Here is a 27,047-nt window from a genome sequence, read left to right as displayed (position 1 = left end):
AAAAAATACACCTCTTATGTAACTATTTTACTTAAAATAATACTTGACCTCAGGTATTCCATGGCAACATGAACAGTTTTGTTAGACATCTGATTTTAAACGCTTGTTAAGAGTTCATTACTTGTGTACAGTTCAAACAGAAAGGCTTAATAGAGTAAAAAGAGGTGGTCATAAAATCCTTGGAAGGGTTGAGGGAGCAGGCTGAGCTTCCAGGAATGACAGTTGTGTGGCTTACAGTGGATTTTATGTCTCTGCCACCATCAAGAAGCTGGGAAATCGAGAACTGCTGCCACAATGAGTGGCTCTAGGACCACATTATCTTTGGTTTAATCTGGGCCAGGTAAATGGATGCCCTACCGTTTGCCTCTCAGCCCGCCTGAGGCTAAGAACCAGGTGCTGGGATCTCAGCTACAGCTGCTGCAGAACCCTCAGCTGCCTCTACAGCTGTGCTCACTGATGGAGATCGTGGAAGCACAGCGTCCACCTGATACCTCTTCTGCCTCAGAGATTTTAAAGTATTGCAGCTGCTTGGAAGAAGCTAGGTCCCATGTGGAGCCTGAGCTCAAGAGTAGTAAGGGAAATGCAGCAAACTTTCATGGGAGGTGATTGGAATAGAGCTGAGTGAGCCAGGCTGCTATATCAGCCACAGACATGACTTGAAGCCATTTTACTTGTCAGCCGCTGTGTAGTTTGCATTGTAATGAAGAAAGCAAACTTTATCGCTTCAAATACAAGTAGATTATCTTTTCTTTGACCTCTTTTAGTCTCTTTCTTTGACTCTCTCTTTAAAGGGTTTTTGTTCCCTGGGATTTGATAATATAAATTTGCAGTAAAGCGAATTCAAACTAAATCAGCCTACTACAACCACTAGACTATGCTACATTCATCCTGGTTTATCTACAGGGCAGCTACATTGTAGATGTCCAAAAATGTTCTTTCTTTTCTAATACCTCTCAGTTTCCTATAAAATGTTGCTTGGTATTTGTAATTTATAACTTCTTATAAACTCTTCAGATTTACCATTCAATTTAAATTGGTGCCATCTTTATTAGAAACTCCTGTTCTCTTGGTTGTTGTCTGTGTCTTGCACTAGCATGTAAGTTCCACGCGGGCAGAGGGTTTGTTTTGTGCACAGTATCTGCCCCATAGTAGATGCTCCATAAATATTAATTCTATAAATACCTTGGCATGTAGAAACACCTCATTTTTTCAGGCTGGGTAACATAGTGAGACTGTCTCTTTTTAAAAAACAAGCCTAACTTTTCATTTGTATTATTAGTCATGTCTGAATCTTTTTTAAAAAGAAAGATAACATAGTAGTGGTCATCTACCATAACCCAAGACTCTTCTGGTATCTTTTTTTTTTTTTTTTTTTTTTTTTTAAGCTAATTGGAGAACACAGACAATGAAAAAGAAAAGAAAAATACATGGGCGATAATATTTATAATTTAGGTGAAGATCAGCAAGTGAGTATTTGAGGAACTACCTCCAATAATTTATCTCAAAAACAGGGGTAAAAAGTTACTTGAGATATAACTATTTTAGTATTTCTAAGTATAATAATGGTTTTAGTTTTTTGGGTACCACCTCCTTAAATCAGCTAATCAGAACACTTAATTTCTTTATATATTTTAAAATTTATTTTTTTTTTTTTTTTTTTTTTTTTTTTTGAGACGGAGTCTCGCTGTGTCTCCCAGGCTGGAGTGCAGTGGCGTGATCTCGGCTCACTGCAAGCTCCGCCTCCCGGGTTCACGCCATTCTCCCGCCTCAGCCTCCCAAGTAGCTGAGACTACAGGCGCCCGCCACCACGCCCGGCTAGTTTTTTGTATTTTTAGTAGAGACGGGGTTTCACCATGTTAGCCAGGATAGTCTCGATCTCCTGACCTTGTGATCCACCCGCCTTGGCCTCCCAAAGTGCTGGGATTACAGGCTTGAGCCACCACGCCCGGCCTAAAATTTATTTTTATGGCAGACTGAGTAAGGTCTTTCAAGGCATACGTTTGATCAACACATTTTTATTGTCTTTAGTTGTTATTAAATCTTGTGTCTGCAAAATTTAATAGTAACTAAAGAAATGCAAATTAAGCCAGCAAAGATTTTTTTTAAAGGTTAAAGAATGGTCATAACCAATGATGGTTAGGGTATAAGAACCCTTACTGATGTGTTAATTGGTAAAACTTTTGTGGAAAGCAGTTTGAAAAATGTTTAAAAAACCATATTCTAAGATTTCTTGATAGGTGACATTGCCAGGTACTGTGTGAAGTACACATTTATACCCTTAACTTAGCAATTTCACTTCTAGCTATTTATTAAAGGGATTTTGGACAGGTACAGAAATGTGTGTACTTATTACAGATTGTTTATCAAATGAAAAATTGGCAACATATCCAGCAATAGGGAAGATTAGGTAAATGTAAACTATCCATATACTATAATACCTTTTTTTTTTTTTTTTTTTTTTTTTTGAGACAGTCTCAGGCTGAAGTGCAGTGGCACGATCTCAGCTGACTGATTGGCTGCAACCTCCGCCTCCCAGGTTCAAGTGGTTCTCCTGGCCCAGCCTCCCAAGTAGCTGTGAATAGAGGTGTGTGCCACCATGCCTGGCTAATTTTTGTATTTTTAGTGGAGACAGCATTTTCCTATGTTGGCCAGGCTGGTATCCAACTCCTGACCTTGAGTGATCCGCCCACCTTGGCCTCCCAAAGTGCTGGGGTTACAGGCATGAGCCACCACGCCCGGTCCCTGAAAAATTTTTTTGATATCTTTTTTTTCTGTTAGGTCAGACTTCTTCAAAGTAGTATGCCATATCTTAATATCAAGTGATACAATTTAAAACTTGACTAATCTCAGCTTTGTAAATATCTTTATACTTTTATTGTAGACATTAGAGTACTAATATAAATTTGAATCATATTTGCTCTTTCTGTGACTGGCAGTTTTTTATGAATATTGCTTTTTCTCTTATTTGACAAAAACTATGAGGGATTTTGAGAGAAGTGTTGGGAATTATTCTGTGGACTTATTCTTGCATGGAATTCGACATTTTTAACTTGGCTAAACTTCCAAAGGTCTTTGTACTTAGTGCAGTGACCTGCCACGTAATGAGGACGTTTACTTCTTTTTCAGATTATTTTTGACGAAAAAACTTAAAGAAGTAACAGATAAAAAGAAAATCAATCTCTTGAAAAACATAGATGAAAAGCTCACAGAAGCAGCCAGAGAATTGGGGTACTCGCTTGAGCAGAGAAGCATGAAGATGAAACAGAGAAATAAGAAAGTATGACTTCAGCCTGTTGGTCTCTGTTTTGTTATAGTGGATTTTTTTCCCCTCTCGATTCCTTCCCATCTCTACTTTCCCCGTCTCTTCCTAGCCCTGTCTTAAGAACTGGATGCTGTCCCTCAGGGGTGCTAGGAGGATGGCACTGAAATGGGGGTCAGATGACTCCTTTGGGTTGGCACACTGAATTGCACAACTGGTGATAACACTGCTGCGGTATGCCAGTATTTACCACTCTTAATCTTGTTTATCAGTTAATCACTTCACAAAGTTAAGTGAAAGCTGCTTTGTACCTAATGAAATTTACATACATTTTCTCCAGTAAACGTGTTATATAAGCAGTGCTTCTTTCTTTTTCCTTATTAATCCTATCGTTTCCTTTTGCGTCTCTCCTAATGCCTGTAGTGTGAGGGGAGTATTTTGTAAAGCAGCAAATACTTCTTAGTGTTGGATTCTTTTGGTTTTTCAGCTATAGATTTCAGAGTAAGTTAATGACAAGCTGGAAGATTTCTGGTTTGGAGTAAATGAGAATTCTATAGGAGTTTGGTCTTACGGCCTCTGGTGAAGAAAAACATTTGTCACTGGAATGAGGGCTCCCAAGTCTCCTCTAGCCTCTCACCGTTTGTCTGCCCTTGCTGGTTCATCTGAATGTTCTAAGCTAAATGGAGAACTTGTTATTCCTTAATAAACTAGCACTGATAATGTAGTACCTAGTTATCATAGGAAGCTTCTCCCACTTTGTGACTGAGAGGAAGGGTAGTTGTAACCTAGTTAATGTATTCCTAATTTGTTTTGACTGAAGTCTGAGCATCCATACACATAATCGCTGTTAGCAAATTATTTAATCAGTCTTTTTTTATTTTTCTACCACAAGCTATACTTTATTTCAGAGGAGATTTTCTTAATTCTTCTCCATAAATAAGATATGATTGAGTTTGAAATTTCTTAGATATTTTTGTCCTAGACCCCTCCCCCATGAAGTTTCATTTTAGTATTTGTTTTTTATACAAAACAGCTGGTAAAAACAAAGACAAAAAAGAACTTACAAGACAATCATGTTTTTAATCCTCCCCTGTTGATGATTATGCTTTCAAACCCTTTTCTGTTATATGTAAGGTTGTTCTTTTATTGTTTTTGTGAGCTCTTCATTGAATTCATATTTTTCTACTGAAGAATTCAATTCCACTAGTATATGTGAGTGGCTTTGTTCTTCTGTGTGAGCGTAAGAATGTATCCACTCTAGTATGATACAGCACTGTGCAGCACACTAGAAATCAGTGTTTTTATACTGACAGTAACTTAGAGCGTAGTTTGGAATGCAGAGTCTTTATGAGTTATATCATTTGACTCTCTACAACAAATCTGCAAAGTTAGAATTATCCTATTTTATAGATGAGTACATTGAAGGTTATAGAGGTTTTGTGTCTTGTCCAAAATCTTAAATGACACATGTAAAACCCAACTTCATATTTTCCATATTTAGCATTCTTTCCACCCCATCTTCTTACTAATTGGCTCTCTGCCACTTCACCTTTTCCATACCTAGATTTCTTCATAAGGAACATTGGTTAAATGATGCTTAAAATGACAGTGTGGCACTCCATCCACCTGTGATCCGATGCTTCAGGATGCCACCCACCCCTATACAGTTTTTCTAAATTTGTAATCTTATTCTTCTTAATTTCTTAATAAAATTATGATTCTGTTGACTTCTTAATTGATACCTCTTTATGGACAATTAGTACAGGTAATCATCTGTGAAAAATCTGAACATATACCGTCATTCTTACTGTATGTTGGGCAGCCTGAGTTGGCAACTATAGCACTGCTGTCTTTTTCTTTCATTGTCACTGCTTTATGTCTTGCTTTTTACACTTATGAATATGGTATGTTTATCATTTCATATTGCCAATTTAAGACCTACCTCATAATTTTGAGTGGCTGCAGAATACTGTGCTTAGGTGTTCAAAGTCTGGGTTGCTTAAGATTTTTCACAAATACAGTCCTGCCATAGATATCCTTTTATACCTTCAGTCTCATACTTATCTGGTTATTTTTTTAGAAGAAATTCCTAGATATAGTATTGCCAGGTCCAAAGTAGTTCGTGTGTGTGTATGTGTGTTTATAGTTTTTCTTTGCTTGTTTCTCATTTTGTGGGGTTTTCTTCAGTCTTTTTAGTTTTTTCCATGCTGGTAGGTATAAAATTTTGCACTGTTTTAATTAAAATTTCTTTAATTATAAAGGACATTAAATACTTTTCACTTCTCTGTTGGTCATTGTATTTTTTTTTTCAACTGCCTGAACTCTGCCCATTTCTCTATCAGGGTTAGAATTAGTCTTTTTCTTACATGTGTTCTAATTTGGATGTTAGTCTTTTCCTTGGTTAGACTCCCTTATAGTTTAAAGACATTAATTTTTATCTACTGTTACATTTTACAGATATATTTTATCAGCTAGTCTGTTTTGTGTACTTGATTTCACTGGATAGACTTTTTATTTTTACATAGTCAACTCTTCTCTATCACAAAATTATTTTTTTAAATTTACCTTCTAGTAGTTTTATGGTTTTATTTTTACATTTAATTCTGAAATCCAGCTGCAGATTATCTCGATAGAAAGATTAAGATAGAAGACAATTACTTCATTTTTTTCCCAAGTGGTAAGCAGTTCTCTGATAACTTCCTTTGAATAATCTACCCTTTCTGGCAGCTTAATAAAGGATAATGAAAAAAGCAAGAGACTGGGAGAATAGGGAGATGAGAGAGAAAAAATCTTTACGATATAGAGACTTAGGTGAGAGGCCTTTAAAATTGGAGTTTGGTTTTTGGGTTGTGTCCTTCCTCTGCCTTGGAAACGTTTCACTGAATTGCACAAAGAAGTGGAATATTTGTACAAATGTTTTGCTAAGGAAAGACCTAAAAATAATGCCACTAACATGAGCTACAGGAAGAATGGAAACTGGAAGGGTTATGGTGGTAGTTGTAGTTGGGCCTGTTTTTGTCTTTGAAGACTACCACTTAATGAAAGCTCACTGGTTATGTGATTTGCCTCCTTAAAGGACACCACAAACCTAGAAGCTGCCCTACTTTTGGGAAGTTTGCAAACAAGCCTAAATATTCCAGGTAAAAATAGGGGGGTCTGAATTTGGCAGGATGGATGAGAGGAGTCCTGTCCTATCATGTCTTCTTGCTGACAAAAACTGTTTGTTACTCTTTTTCTTTTAGACGCAGGTTCCTCTGTGCTTTCTACCAAGAAAGTACTTTGACCTTAGAGGAAACCGATATTTTGGCTTGCCTTCTAGGATGTATTGGGTTCTTCCTTAACAAATCAGGATGCAGACTTCCAAGTGACTGGCACAATTAAGAAAAGCCAATTATTTCACAGTTCTGTGGTTACTTCAAGTGTTTAACTTTTAGCTACTTTTCAAGAAAAAAATAGTGTTAAATTTTTACCCTGGAGTTCAAATTTACTGAAATAAAATGTCATTGAATGTTACATTTTGGCAGTAATGTTGAGGGTTATGTATTTGGGGTTTTTTTTTTTTTTTTTTTGATGTCTACTTACCATGATTACATTTTATTCTTTTCTTTAACGTAGGTTGTGACAAAGACCTTTCATGGTGCAGGCTTGGTTGTTCCAGTAGATAAAAATGATGTTGGGTACCGAGAGCTCCCTGAAACAGATGGTAATGTATTTCATATGTAAACATGTGCATATATGTTAATGCATGTGGAGGAAGGTTTTGCTTATATTGGGAAGATATGTCCATATACATTTTGTGACACAGTCACTAGACCTTAGTAATAAAGAGTAAGCTTAGGTTTTAGAGTCTGTCATTCCTGAATTAAAACCGAGTTTATAGCTGTGTGGCCTGGAACAAATTACTTAATCCTGTGAAACTTTGTCTTTTTCATCTGTAAAAATGAAGTTAATCGTATGCACTTCATAAAGGAATTTGGGGCATAAACAAGTATTAAGATACTTGGCAAAATGCTTGCCTCAGTGCTCAAAATTTGGTAGTTATTTTTAAGAATTTAAGTAATTTTAACCGGTTGCCTACTTCCTGGGAACTATTTCCTAACCTTTGACGTTACAGTCAACTTGCAAAATAGTAATTATTGAAATTGTGTGTGTTTTTATGGTTCTTTGTGAACATTTTTTCATCAGCATATAAAAGTGATTTAGCTTTCAGAAGCCCAAGATTCTGAACGACTTCATCTATAAGTATAAAAACACTTTCAAAATGGACCACTGCACATAACGTAGTTATTGCTACACTGAACATCCAGAATTAAAATTGCTTCTCAACTCTTTTCCCCTCGTCTCCATTCCCTTATTGTGAACAGCCCTTCTGGTATTCCTTTATTGATCATCCTCTTCTGGGAGGATAAAACTTAAAGGGAAATCAAACTTAGCACCTTCTCAAGGAACCACGTATTCCTGCCTAACGCACGTATTTGGCCACCTATTTTTCAGAACAGAACTAACTAGCCTTGGTAGTTACCAGTCTCTGGGGCTGTGACCTGGACATCTGCATTTAAACCAGTTCTCTAAAGCAGTTCTTCTCAAACTTTACTGTGCAGCGTCTCCAGCCAGTAGATACAGATGTCTTAGATGGCAGCTATTCATATGGACCTGTTTTCGCTGTACCCCTGCCTCTTAGAGGAGTGTCATAGGGAAGATGAATGTGGCTGAGCTGTCCAGTGTGATGACCACTGAGTGCCTCACATGTGGTGACTGCAACAAAATTTGTAACTTGTATTTATTTATTTTTTATTTTATTTGTGTGTGTGTGTGTGCGTGACAGGGTCTCACTCTGTCACCCAGGATGGAGCACAGTGGTGCAATTATCCTATCTCGGCCTCCCGAGTAGCTGGGACTACAGGTGTGCACCATCATGCCTGGCTAATTGGTGTTTTTTTGGTTTTGTTTTGTTTTGTTTTGTCCTGCAGAGACAGGGTCTCACTCTGTTGCCCATGCTGGTCTCGAACTCCTGGGCTCACGTGATCGACCCACCTCGGCTTCCCAAAGTGTTGGGATTATAGGTGTGAGCCACTGTACCTGGCCTGTAATTTTTATTAGTTTAAGTTTAATATAATTTTAATTAGTTTAAGTTTGTAAATTAAAATAGGATTAAATATTTGTTACATTGATTATATGTTGACGTAATACTACTTTGGAAATACGGGTTAAATAAAATATCTTAATTTCACCTGTTTTTTTGTTATTTTTTGTTAACTCCTCCTCCTGCCCCACCTGTTTCTTTTTTCATGTGGATACTGAAAAAAATGTGTAGCCCACATTGTATTTCTCTTAGACAGGTTGATCTGTCCTATATATCTTCCCTGAAGCCAGAGGCAATTAGTCTCTGATGGGACCAGTGTGGGCCCTAGCTACTGGTCAGCCTTCTGCTTCTACACTAAGTCATCTTCTCTTCATGTCTGTCCTTAGAGAGAGCTTTAAAAAGCATGATTACTGTCTCTTTTGGGAAAGGTTGAACACATTTGTTGTAGAGATGGGCAGTCTCTAAAACTTTTGGGGTGATGGATGTTAAATTGTAGTGCCCGGGAGTAAAGCCTGTTACCCTACTGTAGTTGTGGTTCTGGGGTTTTATATCCAAGTCTAATATTCTAGCCATTAGATCCTTCTGTATTTAATTAGTTTTGAAGTGTAGCAAAACATAAAAGTGAAGGACCTAATCTTCTTGCTCTTGCCTAGTGTCGTTTGCCAGGAGGTATAATTGACCGTTTGTTAACGTCACAATGATGAGCAAATCACAACTAAGTTTGTTCTTAACCCTTTGAAGCTTCTCACAATAACGCTTTTCTTCTTTCTTTTCTTTCTTTCTCCACTTTGTCGTTTTTCTCCTCATTGTCGTCTTTCTCCTCTTTCTCATCTTTCCTCTCTTTGCTTTTTTCACTCTTGTCGACCAGGCTGGAGTGCCATGACAGGGTCTCAGCTCACTGGAACCTCTGCCTCCCGGGTTCAAGTGATTCCCCTGCCTCAGCCTCCTGAGTGGCTGGGAATACAGGCGCCCGCCACCATGCCCAGCTAATTTTTGTATTTTTAGTAGAGAAAGAGTTTCAACCATGTTGATCAGGCTGGTCTTGAACTCCTGACCTCAAGTGATCTACCTGCCTTGGCTTCCCAAAGTGTTGGGATTATAGGCGTGAGCCACCGTGCCCAGCTGAGGGCACTGTTTTTCATACTTGGTTTTCTGACCGTAGACTGCATACTACTATCCGAAGTAAGAAGAGTTGCCTGCCTAATTTGCCAACTCCTGGACTAGTCTGCTGAAAAGTTATGTAAACTCATGATCTACTCATGGAATAGACTTTTAAAAAAATCATGACTGTAGCTGGGCGCGGTGGCTCACACCTGTAATCCCAGCACTTTGGGAGGCTAAGGCAGGCAGCTCATGAGGTCAAGAGACTGAGACCATCCTGACCAACATGGTGAAACCCTGTCTCTACTGAAAATACAGAAATTAGCCACGTGTGGTGGCGTGCACCTGTAGTCCCAGCTACTTGGGAGGCTGAGGCAGGAGAATTGCTTCAACCTGGAAGGCAGAGGTTGCAGTGAGCCAAGATTGTGCCACTGCACTCCAGCCTGGCGAGTTCATGACTGGCACTAAATCCTGTGAAATAGTCGCTAATAAAGAAATGCTAGTTAACCTGTTTTTAAGCTTGAATCCTAAGTAGAAAAATTACCAAATTGCCATTCTAAATTAAAGTGCTGCAGATTACTACCCAAGGTGGCACAAGTTGTACTAGTATAAAAAGTCTTAAGAGGAAAAACCGTCTTTATAGTCTTCTTACCTTTGAAGACTGATTCATTTTCTAACTGTGTAGATAATCTTGTATATCATTGATTTCTTTCAGCTGACCTCAAGAGAATTTGCAAGGCAATAGTTGAGGCTGCAAGTGACGAGGAGAGACTAAAAGCTTTTGCTCCCATTCAGGAAATGATGACTTTTGTGCAATTTGCTAATGATGAATGTGATTATGGCATGGGGCTTGAATTGGGAATGGACCTCTTTTGCTATGGCTCACATGTGAGTAAAAGAATCCTCCACCTGGTACCCACTGCCACATCTCCCTCCTGTCCTTGCGACATACATCCACACATGAATACATGCACATTTATACCCCCAAATTCCAGCAGAGGTAAGATAGGGATTCAGCTTGTATTTCAAAATGAAGGTTTTAAGTCATTTTTTTAAAAGTAGATGTCCAAAAAATGTTTTAAATTCATCTTCTATTCTGGCAAAGGTGAATAACCAAGATTATTTGCCTTCACGCTTACATTAAAGTGAATTTACTTATTAGACACATTATAGGGACGTGCCTTCTTGCTGTGTGTACGTTTGGGGCTAGGTATGGGGGTGTATGCACACACCTTAGGCTCCATTTCGTTTCCACTGTGGTGGGGATATTTGTTATTGTGCTTAAATTCTTAGATGAAAAATACACTTTAAATTATTTAAGCTTTATAAGAGATGCTGTTTTACCATTAACTAATTGTTCATTAAATAAGAAAATTTTACTTAATACCTAAACCAGTGCTTACTCAACCATAGTTGCCTGAAGGTCAAAGAGGCAATAAGGTGTAGCGGGCATGTCATGTTTCTGGGGCCAGACTGGTTGTAAATCACGTCTTCCCAGTGTGTAAGATGGGGCAAGCTTGCCAACACCTTTGTATCTGTTTCTTTACCTATAAGATATGTCTGCACACGTGCACGAGTGCACACCCATCCGCAGATCATTTAATTCTCATTTAACCTACTTTGTAACCAAGTCACAGAGAGGCAAAGCATCTTGCCCAGGTTCACACAAGCAGTCTGGTTCCAGAGTCAGTGCCTAAATCAGTGCAGTAATTCCCAGACTGTAAAATGCATGTGACTCACCTGCAGACACTGTTAAAATGCACTCTATCGGTAGGTCCGGGATGAGATCTGAGACTGCCATCCTCCCAGGTGACGGTCATGCTGCTGCTCTACAGACCACACTGAGAGGAGCAAAACTAAACCAGTAGCTCTCCAACTTTAGCATGCATCAGCGTCACTGGGAAGGCTTGTCCAAACGCACACTGGCGCTCTCCCCACCCTCCCCAAGTTTGATTGAGTTCTAGGGTGGGTCCTGAGAATTTGCATTTCCAGCAAGTTACCAAGTGAAGTCGATGCTCCTGGTCAGGGGTGTAATTTTGAGAACCCTGCTATAAACCAGCTATAAACCATATTATACTACTTTTCTTTGCCCACCTCATAGATAGTTATCAGTAAAACTAATCAAAATGTTTAACAGCCAGAATGACAGTCATTGACCAGTCCAAATAGTACTTGACCTAGAGAGGCCCTAGCCATAAATAAGTAGAGCCATAAGATGTGAACCAGTGAATAGCAAACTCGATTGTTGTGAGAATGAAATAACGTGTATGAGTTATAAAAAGGTTTAGCACAGTACTTACCACATATTAAGGGCTAAATGTTTATTATGATCAGCAAAATGGTGGTATATGTAGATAATAGCAGTAATCTAAAATCTTTTGATAAGCCTAAGGCAGTGACTTTTAACAGGGATTGGGAGGCGGTACATGTTAGGGATGGGGGAGAGAAGGAATTTGAGGATAAAGGCAATATGATCTGAAAACTCACTTTCAGCATAGCTATTCTTACAGAATTAATAGGGGAAATAAAGCTTAAACTTTTGACTGGGAATACACCAGAGAGAATAAAAGTATTTGTGGGCATTGTTTGGGGTGAGAAAAAGTTGATAAAACCTGAGGGAATAAGGAAGCTCAGATTTAATTTGGTTTTCTTAATTTTCAAGGTATGCCTCATCTGGAGCAACAAGACTGCTTCTTAGAATGCCAAGCGCCTATCCTGAAATTATGTTCACTAACCACTTGAAGGTGTAGCTAAAATGATTTTGGAAGCAGCCTTTGTTAAACAAGTGCTTTGTTGATATATTTTCTGCTACTTATTAGGATATCTGCTATATTCTCTATTTAATGTTCTATTTTTATTTTTCAGTATTTTCATAAAGTTGCTGGCCAGCTGTTACCTCTTGCATATAATCTGTTGAAGAGGAATCTGTTTGCAGAAATTATTGAGGATCATCTGGCAAACAGAAGTAAAGAGAACATAGACCAACTTGCTGCATGAGTAAGGTGGCTTTGGTGTACAATATTTCAAAGGACTAGTACCAAACTTGTGATTTTTGTTTTGTTTTTAAGGAATACAAAAAATAAACATTTACTAAAAACGTTTATAAGGTTCTTCTGCCTGGTTTTCCTTGTTTAATGTGCAAGCAAATGGCAGTCAAATCATCTAAATGGTGACCTAATCACATTTTGGAGGACAACTAAAGTCACCCTCTGATATGTCACAGGAAGCCGCTGTCTAATGCCTGTGGCTAACTAGACCATCCTTACAGAATCCTGTTTCAATATTTATCATATGGGCAACTAAGAATATTTCTTCTGAGTCTTGAGTTAATAGCTATAACTTTAAGGATTGGGTTTATGGCGGGTGAGGAGGGGAACAAAAGGAAACTTAGAAGGAAACTCATGACACTGTGATCAACACTCCCAGGGTGCCTGACCCCGACCTACCCAAACTGCATTTTGGGTAGTAGTTCCAGGTGACTCCCAGCAAGTAGTCCAGTTATCCCATTATGTATATTATTTTAAATCTTCTCTTGATTCAGTCTGTCATTTACTAATATAGCCTAGTATATTGATACATAGTATATCGTTTTAGTATAAGATAGTAATCAGTATACCATTAAAGTTTTTCATTGCAAATGATTCTACTGGATTTTTAGTACGAATCTGTGGATAGCTGTGTTTTACTAGATCCAGATTTTCCTTCAACCTGATGATATGTCCTTCACCTTAAAAGCAGAGGGCAGGGCCGGGCGCGGTGGTTCACGCCTGTAATCCCAGCACTTTGGGAGGCTGAGGTGGGCCGATCTCCTGAGGTCTGAAGTTCATGACCAGCCTGGCTAACATGGTGAAACCCTATCTCTACTAAATATACAAAATTAGCTGGGTGTGGCAGTGCATGCCTGTAATCCCAGCTACTTGGGAGGCTGAGGCAGGAGAATAGCTTGAACTCAGGAGGTGGAGGTTGCAGTAAGCAAGATCCCACCATTGCACTCGGCCTGGGCAACAAGAGCGAGACTCCGTCTCAAAAAAAAAAAAAGGTAGAGGGCAGACCATGAAATGCAGAATAGCAAACTTCCTGGATGGGGCTGAGGAGCGTATAAGCTTTTTTCCCCTTTCTATGAAGTTCAAATTGAAAAAGCACCATCCCCCCCACCCCAGGCCATCTAGTTAAACCTCCACATTGTGTAAGATTGATGTGATTTACTCAAATAACTTCTTGACTAGCCAGTAGTTCTCCAAAGTTCTTACTGTCAGCTATCCCCTTAAAATATATTTGAGGTACTTATTTATATAAGGGTATGAGTAGACTATTAAAAGACAACACTTAGAATTTTAAATATAAGTAGCATTCCTCATCTCCCCAATTAGGCTGCAAGCTTCTTAAGGGCATATATTTTATGGATGTATATCCCCATCAGTAACACAAACCTTTGGAATTGCACTTACTGAATAAAATGACCCTGTCACATGTTCTTAAGTGCCAGATAGAATCAAACTGGCAAGAGCTGGGAAACTGATAAGATGCCTGGGGTTAAAGATTCTTGACTTCTCAGACAAATAGTCTTCTGGGGTCAAAAATCTCTGCCACAACCAAAATCTGTTCCTTTCTGCCAATGGCTCATGCTGCCTTTGGAGGCAGGTAAGATGCTTTCTTCAAGGTAGGTATCTTTTGTATAATATCTTAACCAAAATGAAACTGAAAAATCTTCAGCTTCCCTTTCATCACTGCAGGAACTTTTACAGCTCTAATGGCGAGGTCTCAGGTTTTAAGGAACTGCCATTTTAATTAGGTAAGTAGCTCCAGGCGCTGGAACCATCTGAACTATTAACTTGTTTTATATTAAAACATTACAGTTACAGTTGGCTCACATATATTTTATTAGAAAAGATGACCAAATCACACTGGTCTTAAATAATTTTAGGCCATAAATTTTAAATAAAATCTTAGAAGTTTGAGCTTTTTTCCTCAGATTTCTTTAGTTTCTAAGGGGCTCAACTATTTCTAAATACTGCCCCTAATGTTAACACACTTTTTTTTAATATCCAAATTCATGTATCCCATTAAATATTTGTTTAACTAGAAATATTAATTTTGTCACTTGGTGATCCAACAGTCTCAAGTGTGTAGTGTGTAAGATTTTTTTTTTATATGCCTTGTCAGCAATATGGATTCCAGAAGGATTTCTTATCAAGGAACAAATGAAAGGGGACAAAAAAGGTGAATCGGCTTTTCATCCATTCCTCACAGAAACCTAACATGAATGTGTATCTTCAGGAAGCTGGGCATATCAGAGCCAAGATAGAAATTAGACATAACAACTCTAAGAATATGGTGGTTATAATTCAGATGATACAGTTGTGAATGGGGTTTCCTGAAGACAGTAACAAGAAATGCGGATTTCTAGTCTCAAACTCCGACCAGTTGTGTCAGGGCTGCTAACCTGTTTTCAGGAGGTACTATCTTCCAACTACTGAACGTTTTTCATTCAAGAGCAAGCTCCCTACAGAAGATACCAAACCTTATCTTTTTCCTTCACTAAAGGCGTAGTCCACTTAAACCTAATTCACTAAAGATTACGTACCTAGGATCTGGTCACTCAATGGCTATAGTAGCTTCCAAATGGCATCTATATACCTCTGTTCTCTGAGAACACAGTTTAAGTGCCTAGGCTCTTGAATAAAGAACTTTGATCCAATCAGGATTTAACAGAAAGGCATTACCAGTTCAAATTTAGCTAAGCTTACCTCTCAGAGTTCAATAATGGAGTTTCTATATAACCTCTCAAACATGTATGTAGGATGATAACACCCAAGGAAAAATGAAAGCTACAAAACAGATTGCTATAAACTACTCTGCAGTGTCCTAAGAACTTTGCATTACCTCAAACACTGACCTTACCAGCTTAATGGCATTCTGTCCAAACTAGTCCTATCATAATTAATTTTAATGTCTGGCTGGACATGGTGGCTCACACCTGTAATTCCAGCACTTTGGGAGGCCAAGGTGGGCAGATAGCTTAAGGCCAGGATTTCGAGACTAGCTTGGGCAACATGGTGAAACTCTGTCTCTACAAAAAATACAAAAGATTAGCCAGGCATGGTGGTGCACACCTGTGGTCCCAGCTACTCAGGAGGCTAAGGTGGGAGGATTGCTTGAGCCCAGGAGGCAGAGGTTACAGTGAGCCGAGATCGTGCCACTGCACTCCAGCCTGGGCAATGTACATATGTGTGTATATATATATGTAGGTGATCCCTACAATACTCTAACCTCGACTTACTCTTTCAGTGATCTAGATTAGGGACTGACTGACAAACTAGAAACTAGTACCTTCTCAGTGCCAATGAAAACCTCCCAAATCTCAACCTCAAGCATCCTACTGTCTTAACATCATCATTCATCCTTCCATCTCTTTCCCTCTAGTAATTTTTAAACACGACAGTCCCCTACAGTTCACAAATGTAACCACCTTTTTCATTCTTCATCCACTCCATTCCTGATTCTCTTTACCGAGCCTTTAGATTCTACTCCCCATCATTACAATCACTCCCTGCATCCTCCACTCCACTACCCTTCTCTCCATTTGTTGTATGTATCTGTTAACCTTAAGCCAGGGTTTAAAAAACTGCCTATTCCTTACCAGAGTCTGCTCAGTACCAGGTGGCTGGAGAAAAAACACAACCGTGGCAGCCTGTGTTATTTTAACCTCACGTTGGTCACGCTGGATGCCCATCGATCCTACTTTCTCATCTCTCAATCCCCAAACCCAACTCCCATCCTCAGTTTATTTCACTGAGAAAATAGGAGCAACCAAAATAACTTCAACAGAATCCCACTGCCTTACCAACTACCCCTTATACTCTGCCTTTCCTCCTTTCTATGAAGGTTGAATGTGTGTCCAAGACCCCATCCTCCCTTGCTTGCTTAAGGGCCTATTTTTCCTCTCAAACATTCCTATCATTAACAGAAAGGCTATAATTTCCTGCATCTTAAAATCTGATTGTTCTCAGATTAATTTTCCCTGTCAAACTATCAATAGCAGAAGAAGCTATAATATCCTGCATCTTAAAACTATCACGCATTACTTTCCTGGAAACCTCACAGGAAGAATTGCAATCGTCGTCTTCTTCCAATCTCTGTTGGATCCACTGCTTTCAGGCTTTGGCTTGCCACCATCGTGCTGAACCTGCTCTGGGGGAAGCTATCAGTTCTCTCTACATTGGTGCATTTTGAGCCCTCATTTACTTCACCTATCAGCAACACGTGACAATTAATCATCGCTCCTTGAAACTATTATTCATTTGGTTTAGGGGACTACCCTTCTTGAGACAGGGTCCTGCTCTGTCACCCAGAATGGAGTGCAGTAGTACCATCGTAGCTCACTGCAGCCTCCAACTCCCGGGCTCAATCGATCCTCCTGCCTTAGCCTCCTAAGTAGCCAGGACTACAGGCATGTGCTACCATGCCCAACTCATTTTTATTTTTTAATTTTTTGTAGAGACCTGGTCTGTGTTTCCCAGGCTAGTCATGAACTCCTGGGCTCAAATGATCCTGCCCAACCGTGACCTCCTGAAGTGCTAGATTTGCAGGCCTGAGCTACCACACCCAGCTTATTTTTAAATAAATCCACCAGTGGAATACCCTTCTTTGAATGTCACTACTCGCAACCCAACCTCACTGGCGGCTCCCTCATTTGCTGGCTCACCTCCCCAAATCTAAACATAAGCATGCTTCAGTGCTTAGTCCTTGTACCTCTTCTCTGTCTGCACTCAATCCGTGGTACTCTCCTGTCTCAGGATGCCGCCGCCCGGGTAGCTCTCAGGCTGGGCCTTTCTCCTGAACTAGAGTCTGATACATGCTGATGCCTATGTGACACCCCCACTTGGAAGTATAAAAGACACTTAAAACAATGTCTAAAACCAAAATTTCTCTGCACACAACACCCCAGCCCCAATCTATTCTTAAGTCTTTCCCAACTCAGCCAGTGGCCATTCCATTTTTCTGTCATTAGCCAAAAACTTTGCAGACATCCTTGACTCCTCATCACACTCTACATCCAACCCATTCACAAGTCCTGTCTATTCTACCTTCAACATGTCTAGAATCCAACCACTTTCAGCACCTCCACCAGCTTCAATCAGGTTCAGATCTCTACCATATCTCACTTGAATTATTCCACAGTCTTCTAGCTGGTCTCCTGTTTCCACCTCTACCGCTTTATAGTCTATTCCCAACAAAGGAGTACGAGGGATCATTTTAAGTCAGATTATGTGACTTTTCTGCCTCACTGGCTTCTCATTTTATTTAGAATAAAAATCAAACACCTACACTCCCAACCTCTTTCCTTATCACTTTCTTCCCTCTCATCCCTCTCCAGCTAGTGACCCACTTGGTGTTCCTTGAACCTGGCAGGAGAATCCTTTGTATATAGCATTTTCCATTTTCTCTTCTTACATTTTTTTCTCGCAGATAAATGTACTTCTCTCACTTTCTGTAGGTTTCTGTTCAAATGCTTCCTTATCCCCGAGGCTTTCCCTGATCACCCTCAATAAAAATGGGGTGGGTGCACAGAGGCACACACCTTCACTTTTTGTCCATTAGAAAAACTATTACCATGGGGATTCTTGACCGATTTCGTATATTCTTAACAGTGTGCAGCACATAAAAATCATTTTTTAAAAATTGCTGAACTAATCCATATGTATCACCATCTGACATACTATAGATTTCTCTTCCTGCTGGAATGAAAACTTCAAGAACATAGAATAGTGCCTGACGACCAGTAATTGTTAAGTAAATACTCAGAGAATATAAATGATCTACTCTGAACTTTTAGTGTGTTCCTTTTTACTAAAAGCTTAATAGTAAAAGACCACATCTTACTCAACGGTTGTTACTTACCACCCTCTTCTGGCAGTTCTATTAGCAAATGTCCAAGGTGATTTTTTAAAGACGTGTAAATAAATCGTTTTACCTCTTTTCATGCAAATAGCATAATTTTTCTTGCAAAAAGAAAAAAAATCACTTTTGAAAGTGAGCTGAAATGATCAGTTTTCTGTAGACCTGCAGCTTTCACTGACAAACAGGGGCGCTAAACCACTGCTGGTGGCATGAACATCCTGCTGTCGATCCAGCATCTATCTACTCTTCTATTGCTCCTTGCTTGCAAAGTGTAGAAATGCTTTGTAACCTGAGAGAAGCATTATAATTATTACCTTTCTGGGGCTCCCTGTGCCAGGCGTATCGGCCTACACTGCACAGGGCAGCAGTGAAGAGGGAGGGCTCTTACAGATATAATTAAAGGCCAAAACCACACATTGTCATATAGATTTTAATAGATTTTCTGATTAACTCATCACAGTAATCATTTTTACTGTAATGATATGCAGCTTTACTACACTAGTATAAATAAAAACAGATAAATACAGCTCTAGGTAACATCACAGGTTAACAAACGAAGCATTCTTTGTGAACCAAAACTGAAAACAATTATTAAGAAGAAGAGATGCTGACACCCTTGCCCATTCTCATCATACCTTCTCAAAAAGGGTATTCAAATAAGGCGCTACAGTTATTATATTGGTAAATTAATTTGCCAATTAGCCAGGCACAACAATTTCATGGTCTCCACTATTTCACTTGGTTGAAAAGGAGACACACCTCAATGTACGAAAAAGAAAATGGAACAGATAACACCAAAGAAAACCACTGAATGCATTAAAAATACGGCACTTTTCCTGTATTTTAGCAGTAAGACACGCTAGGGATAGAAATACACCAAAAAAGAAAATTAATGCTTTAATTAATATCCACTCTGAAATGTCAGTCTCTGAAGCAAGATGGGCAATGAAAGGAGGAGCAGAAATAAAAAAGAGAAATATGGAAAATAAACTCCATGTGAAGTTTTATGAAGCTATCTGCAAAGAAACCGATTTCTCCTTTGAAGGCTTGTAACCCGAGACAGTAAGTTATCCAGCAGCCATGCTGAGGAGTTCATAGTCTAGCAATACCTTGCACAGAGGCAAATACACTTAAGACAAGTTGGAGATATACAGAACTATCATTGAGAAATGATTTTAGTCTGGATGGCCCAAAAACCTTTGAAAGGGCTATGAAGAAAACTTGAAGTCTATCAAAGGAGGGAAGTAATAAGGACTAATCTTAGGCAGACAGCACAGCTAAGAATGTTTCCCAAAATCCTGAAAATTTTGCTCAACTTTCAATCCTCATTATTATATGGCTTCATGATCTTATAAGTCTTCAGGACCTTACAGATCTTAATAGGTATATTATAATTAAGAACTAGGAAGTGAAGAATCACTTTCAAAATGTAAAAACAGCTCATTGCCAGTTGTGTTTCAGAAAATGTCTGTCTGGGCCAGGTGCAAGTGCCTCAAGCCTGTAATTCCACCACTTTGGGAGGCTTACGCAGGCGGACTGCTTGAGCTGAGGAGTTGAGACCAGCCTGGGCAACATGGCAAAACCCCATCTCTACTAAAAATACAAAAAAAGTAGCTGGGCATGGTGGCGCATGCCCGTAGTGCCAGCTACTTGGGTGGCTGAGGCGGGAGGATCACTTGAGCCCAGGTGGTCAACCCTGCAGTGAGCCAAGACCATGCCCCACTGCACTCCAGCCAAAGAAAAGACAAAAATAAAATGTCTGCTTGCAAAAACTTCATTTTCCTATCAAAAATGCATAATTACAGAATATTTAGGCCAGTCCTTTGAGTAAACTGCCTTTGCCAATTGTGAATTAAGACTGTGATTAAAACAGACAATTCCAAAAACAAAAATCCCAAATATACTCCAGTGCATTTTAACTCATCCTGCAAAAAATGTCCAAACCATCATTGACCACTTCAAATATGGATGTGACCTAGCTCGAGATTCAAAGGTTATTTTCATATTAAAATTTTAACTGCTATCTTTGCAATTCTACTGTTTTTAAATTTTTTGATTTTTTTTTTTAAGAAGGTAAACACTAACTTTTGGTTTTATTCTCCAAAGTAATGTAGTTTTTCAGTTTTCCAGTTAATGTAGTTTTTCAACTTTCCAGTTAACGTAGTTTTTCAACTTTCCAGTTAATGGGTCAAAATGGACAGGTCAGAAGACATAATCCGGAGGATGGCAGTGAAAGATCAGAGAACGGTTTATGTACACACTGGATCACAGAGAGAGAACCACAACCTCTTTTTAAACCTTTGTTCCCACTGTAAACTTTGTTCATATCTCCATATTTGTAAGTCTGAGTTATTCTATAAAAATCACATTAAAAAGGTAAAATTACTTAAGTGCAATATTAACTGATCTGTATTTTATAAATTTTAATCCATAAAAATATAAATAAGAATGGTAAATTTTTAAGAAAAAAAATATACATTTAGTGCAAGTTATGAATTACATTTCTTCTTCAGTGTCAGCCATGTGATATCTTGAGAAAAGAAAAGAATGACTGATCTAATTTCAATTTTAAAAATTCCAGTGTTTTAACATGCAATTAATACCAGATACAGCTAAACAGAATACTTCCTTCTCTTTACTTCAAAGCAGCAGCATTTTGTTTAATTATGCTGAACAGCACTTGTATATCATAGTAGTTTTAGAAATAGAAAATTTGCATAAGACCAGGTCACATTATCCATAAAGTCTGAGAGGAAAACAAAAAAGAAAACTGTTTATCCTTTAAAACCAAGCTTCATTGTTTTCGGTTTTGAGCCACATGGCACACAATGAGAGATTTCGTTCAGGCTTCCTTCGAGATTTTACCTGTTTGATCAACCTTTGTTGTGGTGCATGTGTACTGTTCCAAGCGTTTAGTGATGGTACAAACTACATGGTTAATGGCACAAGAAACACTCCCTTCTTGTGATGAAACCTCAGTAAAATCACAGTACATCTCAATATGAGAAAGGACTGCTTCAAAAGGGTACACCGATTTAAAGAGGCTTTGTTACAGCTCAGGAGAGAGAGAGAGAGAAATAAAGGCTCTTCTGGAATGTAGAAAGGTAATGCTTAACTATACAATTCATGAATTAAACAGAACAGTTTTGATTTAAAAAAAAGGGCAAGACCTTGCAGTTTTATAGATGGCTCAATTCAAAGCAATCCCTCCAGAAATAGGGACTGATAATGTGTCTTTGCAATGTTGGAGCAACAGGCCAGGTGCTCGAGGACTCTGCTGTCATCTCTGTCGAGGCGCAAGCCTGCACTATCAGGCACATCCTCAGCTGAATGCATCCAGTGCAGAACAATAGGAGTTGATATGCTGCTTTCTGTTAGGCGGGAAATACCTCACTCCTTTCCTTTTCTCTCCTTTCCCTCCCCAAACAACTCCTCCATTCCACCAGCATTATTTGCAAACCACGTTGCAAAAACCCGGCTTTTATATTTCCTTTCTTTTTTTGTAACGGAGGAAAAAAAAGTAGACGACTCCCTCAGGTTAAAGAGTTGTGCTATTCAACAAATAAACTTCCTCTTCTGTTTCTTCTCTCTCCTCATCTGTGAGATTCAGTTGAACATTATTGAAGCGGGGTCTTGGTTTGCCGTCTGGGCCATATGCCGGAGGATATCTTTTTTTGTTATAATGCCAAGGAGGCGCCTGAAAGGAAAAAACAGAAGACTCCCATGAAATAGAAGGGAAAATAAAAGGAGAAGCTAAATCTATAGCTAAATCCTTTTTGTTGACAGGAATAGAGCAAAGCAAGCAGCCTGATTTTGTCTTTCCAAAAAGTACTTTATTGATAAAGATATTAAAATTATCCAGCAACCATCCTTTGGTATAAAAAGTTACTATGGTCACTAATAGTATGACAGCCTTTCACTGAGAGTCTGAGGACTGCATGCCTCAATGCAGCACAGCTATTTTGATTAATGTATGCCAACAGAAAAGGAACAAAAAATGGATGGATGTATGAATATGAAATGATACTGATCCCATCTGAGGAGGAAAATTGATTGCCATCACATGAAGAAAGCAAAAATGATGACCAAATCCTCTCAATACTTTCTCTATTTATTTATTTATTTATTTACTGAGACAGAGTCTTGCTCTGTAGCCCAGGCTGGAGCACAGTGGCGCATCTCAGCTCACTGCAACCTCCGCCTCCTGGGTCCCGGTTCAAGCAATTCTCCTGCCTCAGCCTCTCAAGTAGCTGGGATTACAGGCACGCGCCACCATGTCCCGCTTATTTTCAGACAGGGTTTCACCATGTTGGCCAGACTGGTCTTGAACTCCTGACCTTGTGATCCACCCGGCTCGGCCTCCCAAAGTGCTGGGATTACAGGCGTAAGCCACTGCGCCTGGCCACTTTCCCTTTTTTTAACCAAAATTAACCAATTTTTCAAAGATAATTTAAGGATTGCCCACTTGTATCAGAATCTTCATGAAAGCACATACTATTGAGATAAAATGCATATAAAATGGTCAACACAGAACATCAATCCCAAACATCAGAGCCCCAAGAACAAAGCTATAAAAGAACCCAAGTTTCTAGGACACTTATCAGTGTTTTCCTTTTTTTGATTTAGGCCAGAAAAGTTAAGATACAGTGCTTTTATGAAAGTCTTAGTTGTTAATGCTTACATTAAAAGATAGGTGAAAAATCAGAAAGCAGTCCTAAAAGATTATTACAGGTGAAGCAGAAAGCGGAATGAATGAGTTGCTACGATAATATTCTGGTTAGTAGTTTTTAAAAAAAGGATGCATGAAACACTTGTGAAATATTAGCATACAACAGGAATACATAATCAGTTGTGCACTTAAGCAAACTGGGACAAGTTTCATATAGGTATGACAATTGCAGGGCAAAATAATTTCAGGCATTAATTGCTAAAGCCAGACATTTTTTATGTTATGCAGTAAGATAATTCAAATTTGTAGTCATGAAACCACTAGGACATAAAGCCAGTTAAAATGAATGCATTTGACTCTAAAAGCTGCTTATAGCATTCTAGAAACATCATACAAAAGGGACACACACATAATCTAGGTACAATTTACTAATGAGATGGCAGGACACACACTGTGACTTTGAAGATATGCAGGGTATAGCAGAAAAAGAACTAATGCTATGATCACAAATAATATACACATTACACTCTAGGTAGTGTGCCCATTAAAAAATCAATTTAACTGAAAGCAATTCTAATTGCTAAGCTCCTTTAAAATCCTTTAGGAGCTTAGATTTACCATAAGACTACCACAAGATCAGAAAACATTAAAAAAAAAAAAAAAAAAAAAAGGGCTTGGGGGGATGGGTCAGACATTTTTAACCAGTCAGGAGTCTTCTGAGACCGGTGTATCCACTGAGGTAGACAGATTTGCCATATTCACTTTAAGAATGTCCAATAATATTCACTTATTCCACTACCAAACTGTTTACAGTTCTGAAATTGTAATGAACGATTTGATGAGAGGTGTTACTTTTGCTTACTTTCTATAAATGGGATTTTACACATATCTAAATTTATCTTACAGACATATTTTATCAGATACAAATGTAATTGGCAGCATAGTAGGATATTTTTGTTCAGCAGATATCTGGGAAAGAGAGAACTCAACAGTTCACAAGTTTCATGCTTCCTGACTTCTAAGGTGTCTAATGAGGAGATCTGATATATCTAATCACCAAGGGTTCGACGTGCTGCTTTAGTTGCTCGAGATGCTCTAATATGTTCTTCTTTGTGATGATCCCCAAGACAATCCTGAAACAGATTATTATGCTAATAACTGTGTGAGAAATTAAATTAAAAGAGGTTCCAATCATAATGATAAAGAATGAGAGAAAAAATAAAAACATGAACCATAAGAATGAGTCTCATGAACCTTAGGAAATAAAAACAAAAATGATTTAAAGTTCCAGGTTCCTTTTGCATAAATTTTACTGACTTTCAAAAGTGACATAATACTAATCTTCAATATCAGTGGGTTATTTTTCTTTTTAAATTAAAAATAATATTATGAAAGTTTGGAATGAAGATGACTACAAAGCAAAATACAAAATAAACTTAATATTGATACATAGCTATAGACCTCTGATATGTAGAGTTTCATTTACAATGTCCTTTCCTCAGAGGAAAATATTTTTCTAATTTCTATGATGTCACAACACAGCAGCTATCATCTGGATCTGCCTTCACGAAAAGGTAGGAAAAGGCTGTGAGACTTTAAAAATCCCATGGATTTTACTATACTTTCAAATTCAAATTAAAGGCAATGTGCACTGAATAAATAATGCGGACCAAAAGAAGCACTCCCTAATGTTCAGGAGCTGTGACCGCCACTTCTTAAAGCAAGCTAATAAAATGTATTTATGATTAGGAATTAAAAGGACTTTCACTTTCTGCATTTTTTCCTAAATAACAATTGTTTCTCATTTAGCATGTCATTGTTATCACATCAAGCAAAGTAATGGACATAAATTCTCATAATGAGGATACATGAAAATAATAAGATTGCTAATTAAAATAAAATGATGGTTACTGGTTTTATAATGGAAATTAATGTGGCAATATAAACAGTGAAAATAAAAAAAAAAAACCTTAAAAAAACTTTAATCTTTAAATTCTGGAAGCCCATCCAAAATACCCTTCAGGATGACTGGACATTTCCCTGATGATCTCATTAAGTCAATCTCCCTGTTAAACAGCCTTTGAACATTCAGACTTGAACGACGTCACCAGGAGACTTCAAAGTAGCCTGTTCCTATAGCTATGTCCAGGTGTAAAATACTTAGCTTGATGGCTGGGGTGGGAGGTGGGGGAGCAGGAGGACAGAGAATGGGAAGGACAGAAATAGTTCTCTGCTCATGTTTTCTCATTATTATGTTAAAAATAATGTATCGATCCTTAAAAGTTCTCAGAGCATGGGAGCAACTTCCCCCTCCAAAAAAGCTCAGAAAATGCACTATATAAAATGAACATTCATTCATTCAACAGATGTTCTTCATCGACTAAACATTTGAGGTTTCTTTTTTTTAAGCCATCAATTCACTTTATTTTATTGTTGTAGTCAGGAAATGTGAAAATCTTGGCAATTAAATATAACACCAATTTAATTCTTACTCATGCTTTTCTATCCAATTATACAGAATGATTAATTTCAGTTAGTATCATCTATATTGTAAACTCCACCAAATCACAAAATATACTATGAGGAAAGTTACAAATGTATAAGGACCCAGTGGCAAATGTAGAATTTTACAAAGTAATCTCTGTATTTATAAAGTAAAAGCCCTAAAAGAGGGAGAAACCTACATTAATGGAGAAGAGTGATTCGAGCATAAGTCCAGAGTGCTACTTAGTAATTTTAGAGATTGGAAGGAAAATCAGTGCAAAATGTGGCTCATATAAAAGATTATTTGCTGTTTCCTTTTGGGCTAAAAACTAATGATGTAAGAGTTAACAGGGCATAACCCAGCATTTCCAAAGCATGTTCCAAGAAACACCAATTCCCATGAGTTCTTCCATATCCTTCCCTGCAACCCAAAAATAGCTGCATTTTCAAATAAGTCTGGAAAACCATGTATCCTATTACCCTCGCCCGCATCTGGGAATCAAAGAATATCAATGTATTATAAGTTCTGAGGAATTCCATAGTAAAGAAACCTCAATTGTATTTAATCCAATACTTCCCAAACTCAGACAATCACAAAATGTTTTTTTCTCAGCCACTCCTATTAACATCCTGCTAATTCCACCAAGATTAACTGATTTTGAAAAATTCTAAGTTAAAAAATAAAGTGCAGAAAATCAATAGCTAATTTAAATTTTTATAATTTACAAATATCTTTCCTTTTCATCTCTCTATTCTTTTTCTCCTTGCACCTAACGTTCCAGATTTGTTCTCTCTTCCTCCAAATAACTATTTTCCACTTCTAAAAATGCAGTATGAAGTACACATCAATGATAGCTATGCAGAACTTCATGGTCTCCATTAAAAACCAGAAGATAAATCATTTCTTTTCTGGGTTTTAAATAATTTAAGTGAGAAAAAAACACCTGATTTCCTAACACACTTCAAACAAAATAAAGTCCCATGAGCCACTTCCCTAAATGATCTCTTTTCTTCCCATACAAGTATCAATTTATTTTCCTTGACAGACAGAATAAGGAAAACATGATGAAAGCAATGAAATATATTCCCTTAGAAGAAAGTCCAACCCCTTCTTTCATATGAACAGGCAGGACCAGACAAAATTTTAATTAGCTATCCACCCCTCGCCCTACACACTTCGTTATTTTTACAGTTTCTTTTAAACATTTTCCTTTCTAATATCTACGCTGCCAAATACCTGGGAATTAATCAACAAACTGAAATATGAAAATTAATCCCTAAAAGTTCTGTGATCATAGTTAACCATAACTCAACAGAATAACATTTACATTTGTTAGCCATGCCAGGAACAGAAAACAACTTGAAGCAAATAATAGTTTGTAACAACTCAGCTTAGGTTCCAACTGAGCCACTTAATAAATAAAAGGGCTCAAGGACTAGCAAAGCTTTATGAAAAGTTACCCCATTTAGTACTGAGTTTTTAAAATTAATGAAGTTGGTGCCATTATTTATTCAAACAATATTACACAAAGAAAAATAGTAACAGTAAT

At 38.1% G+C, this 27,047-nt stretch overlaps 2 protein-coding genes across 7 annotated transcripts in view; one reads left to right on the top strand and one right to left on the bottom strand.

Moving 5' to 3' along the window:
• The window catches only part of HPF1 (histone PARylation factor 1), a 29,404-nt gene extending 16,860 nt beyond the window's left edge, over positions 1-12,544 (top strand). Inside the window, exons 5-9 of one of the 2 annotated variants that reach the window (XM_015139454.3) lie at positions 3,127-3,277; positions 6,875-6,962; positions 10,159-10,331; positions 12,106-12,187; positions 12,309-12,544. In XM_015139454.3, the coding sequence (XP_014994940.1) occupies positions 3,127-3,277; positions 6,875-6,962; positions 10,159-10,331; positions 12,106-12,141 (448 nt within the window). In that variant the 3' untranslated portion in view covers positions 12,142-12,187; positions 12,309-12,544. 2 annotated transcript variants of the gene reach the window in all.
• Positions 12,545-21,835: 9,291 nt separating this feature from the next.
• Positions 21,836-27,047, bottom strand: part of CLCN3 (chloride voltage-gated channel 3) — a 98,090-nt gene continuing 92,878 nt past the window's right edge. For 3 of the 5 annotated variants that reach the window (XM_015139495.3, XM_015139497.3, XM_078002443.1), the window contains 2 exons: positions 24,071-24,146; positions 21,836-22,041 (listed from right to left, as the gene is read on the bottom strand). In XM_015139495.3, coding sequence (XP_014994981.1) covers positions 21,883-22,041; positions 24,071-24,146 — 235 coding nt within the window. In that variant the 3' untranslated portion in view covers positions 21,836-21,882. The remainder of the gene's footprint in view (positions 22,042-24,070; positions 24,147-27,047) is intronic. The other 2 variants (XM_015139499.3, XM_015139501.3) reach the window with 1 other exon arrangement.

This window comes from Macaca mulatta, chromosome 5 (genome assembly GCF_049350105.2).
Source record: "Macaca mulatta isolate MMU2019108-1 chromosome 5, T2T-MMU8v2.0, whole genome shotgun sequence".
Classification (NCBI taxonomy): domain Eukaryota; kingdom Metazoa; phylum Chordata; class Mammalia; order Primates; family Cercopithecidae; genus Macaca; species Macaca mulatta.
The sequence above is the reverse complement of the archived record's forward strand: the minus strand, read 5'-3'. Positions and strand labels throughout refer to the sequence as shown.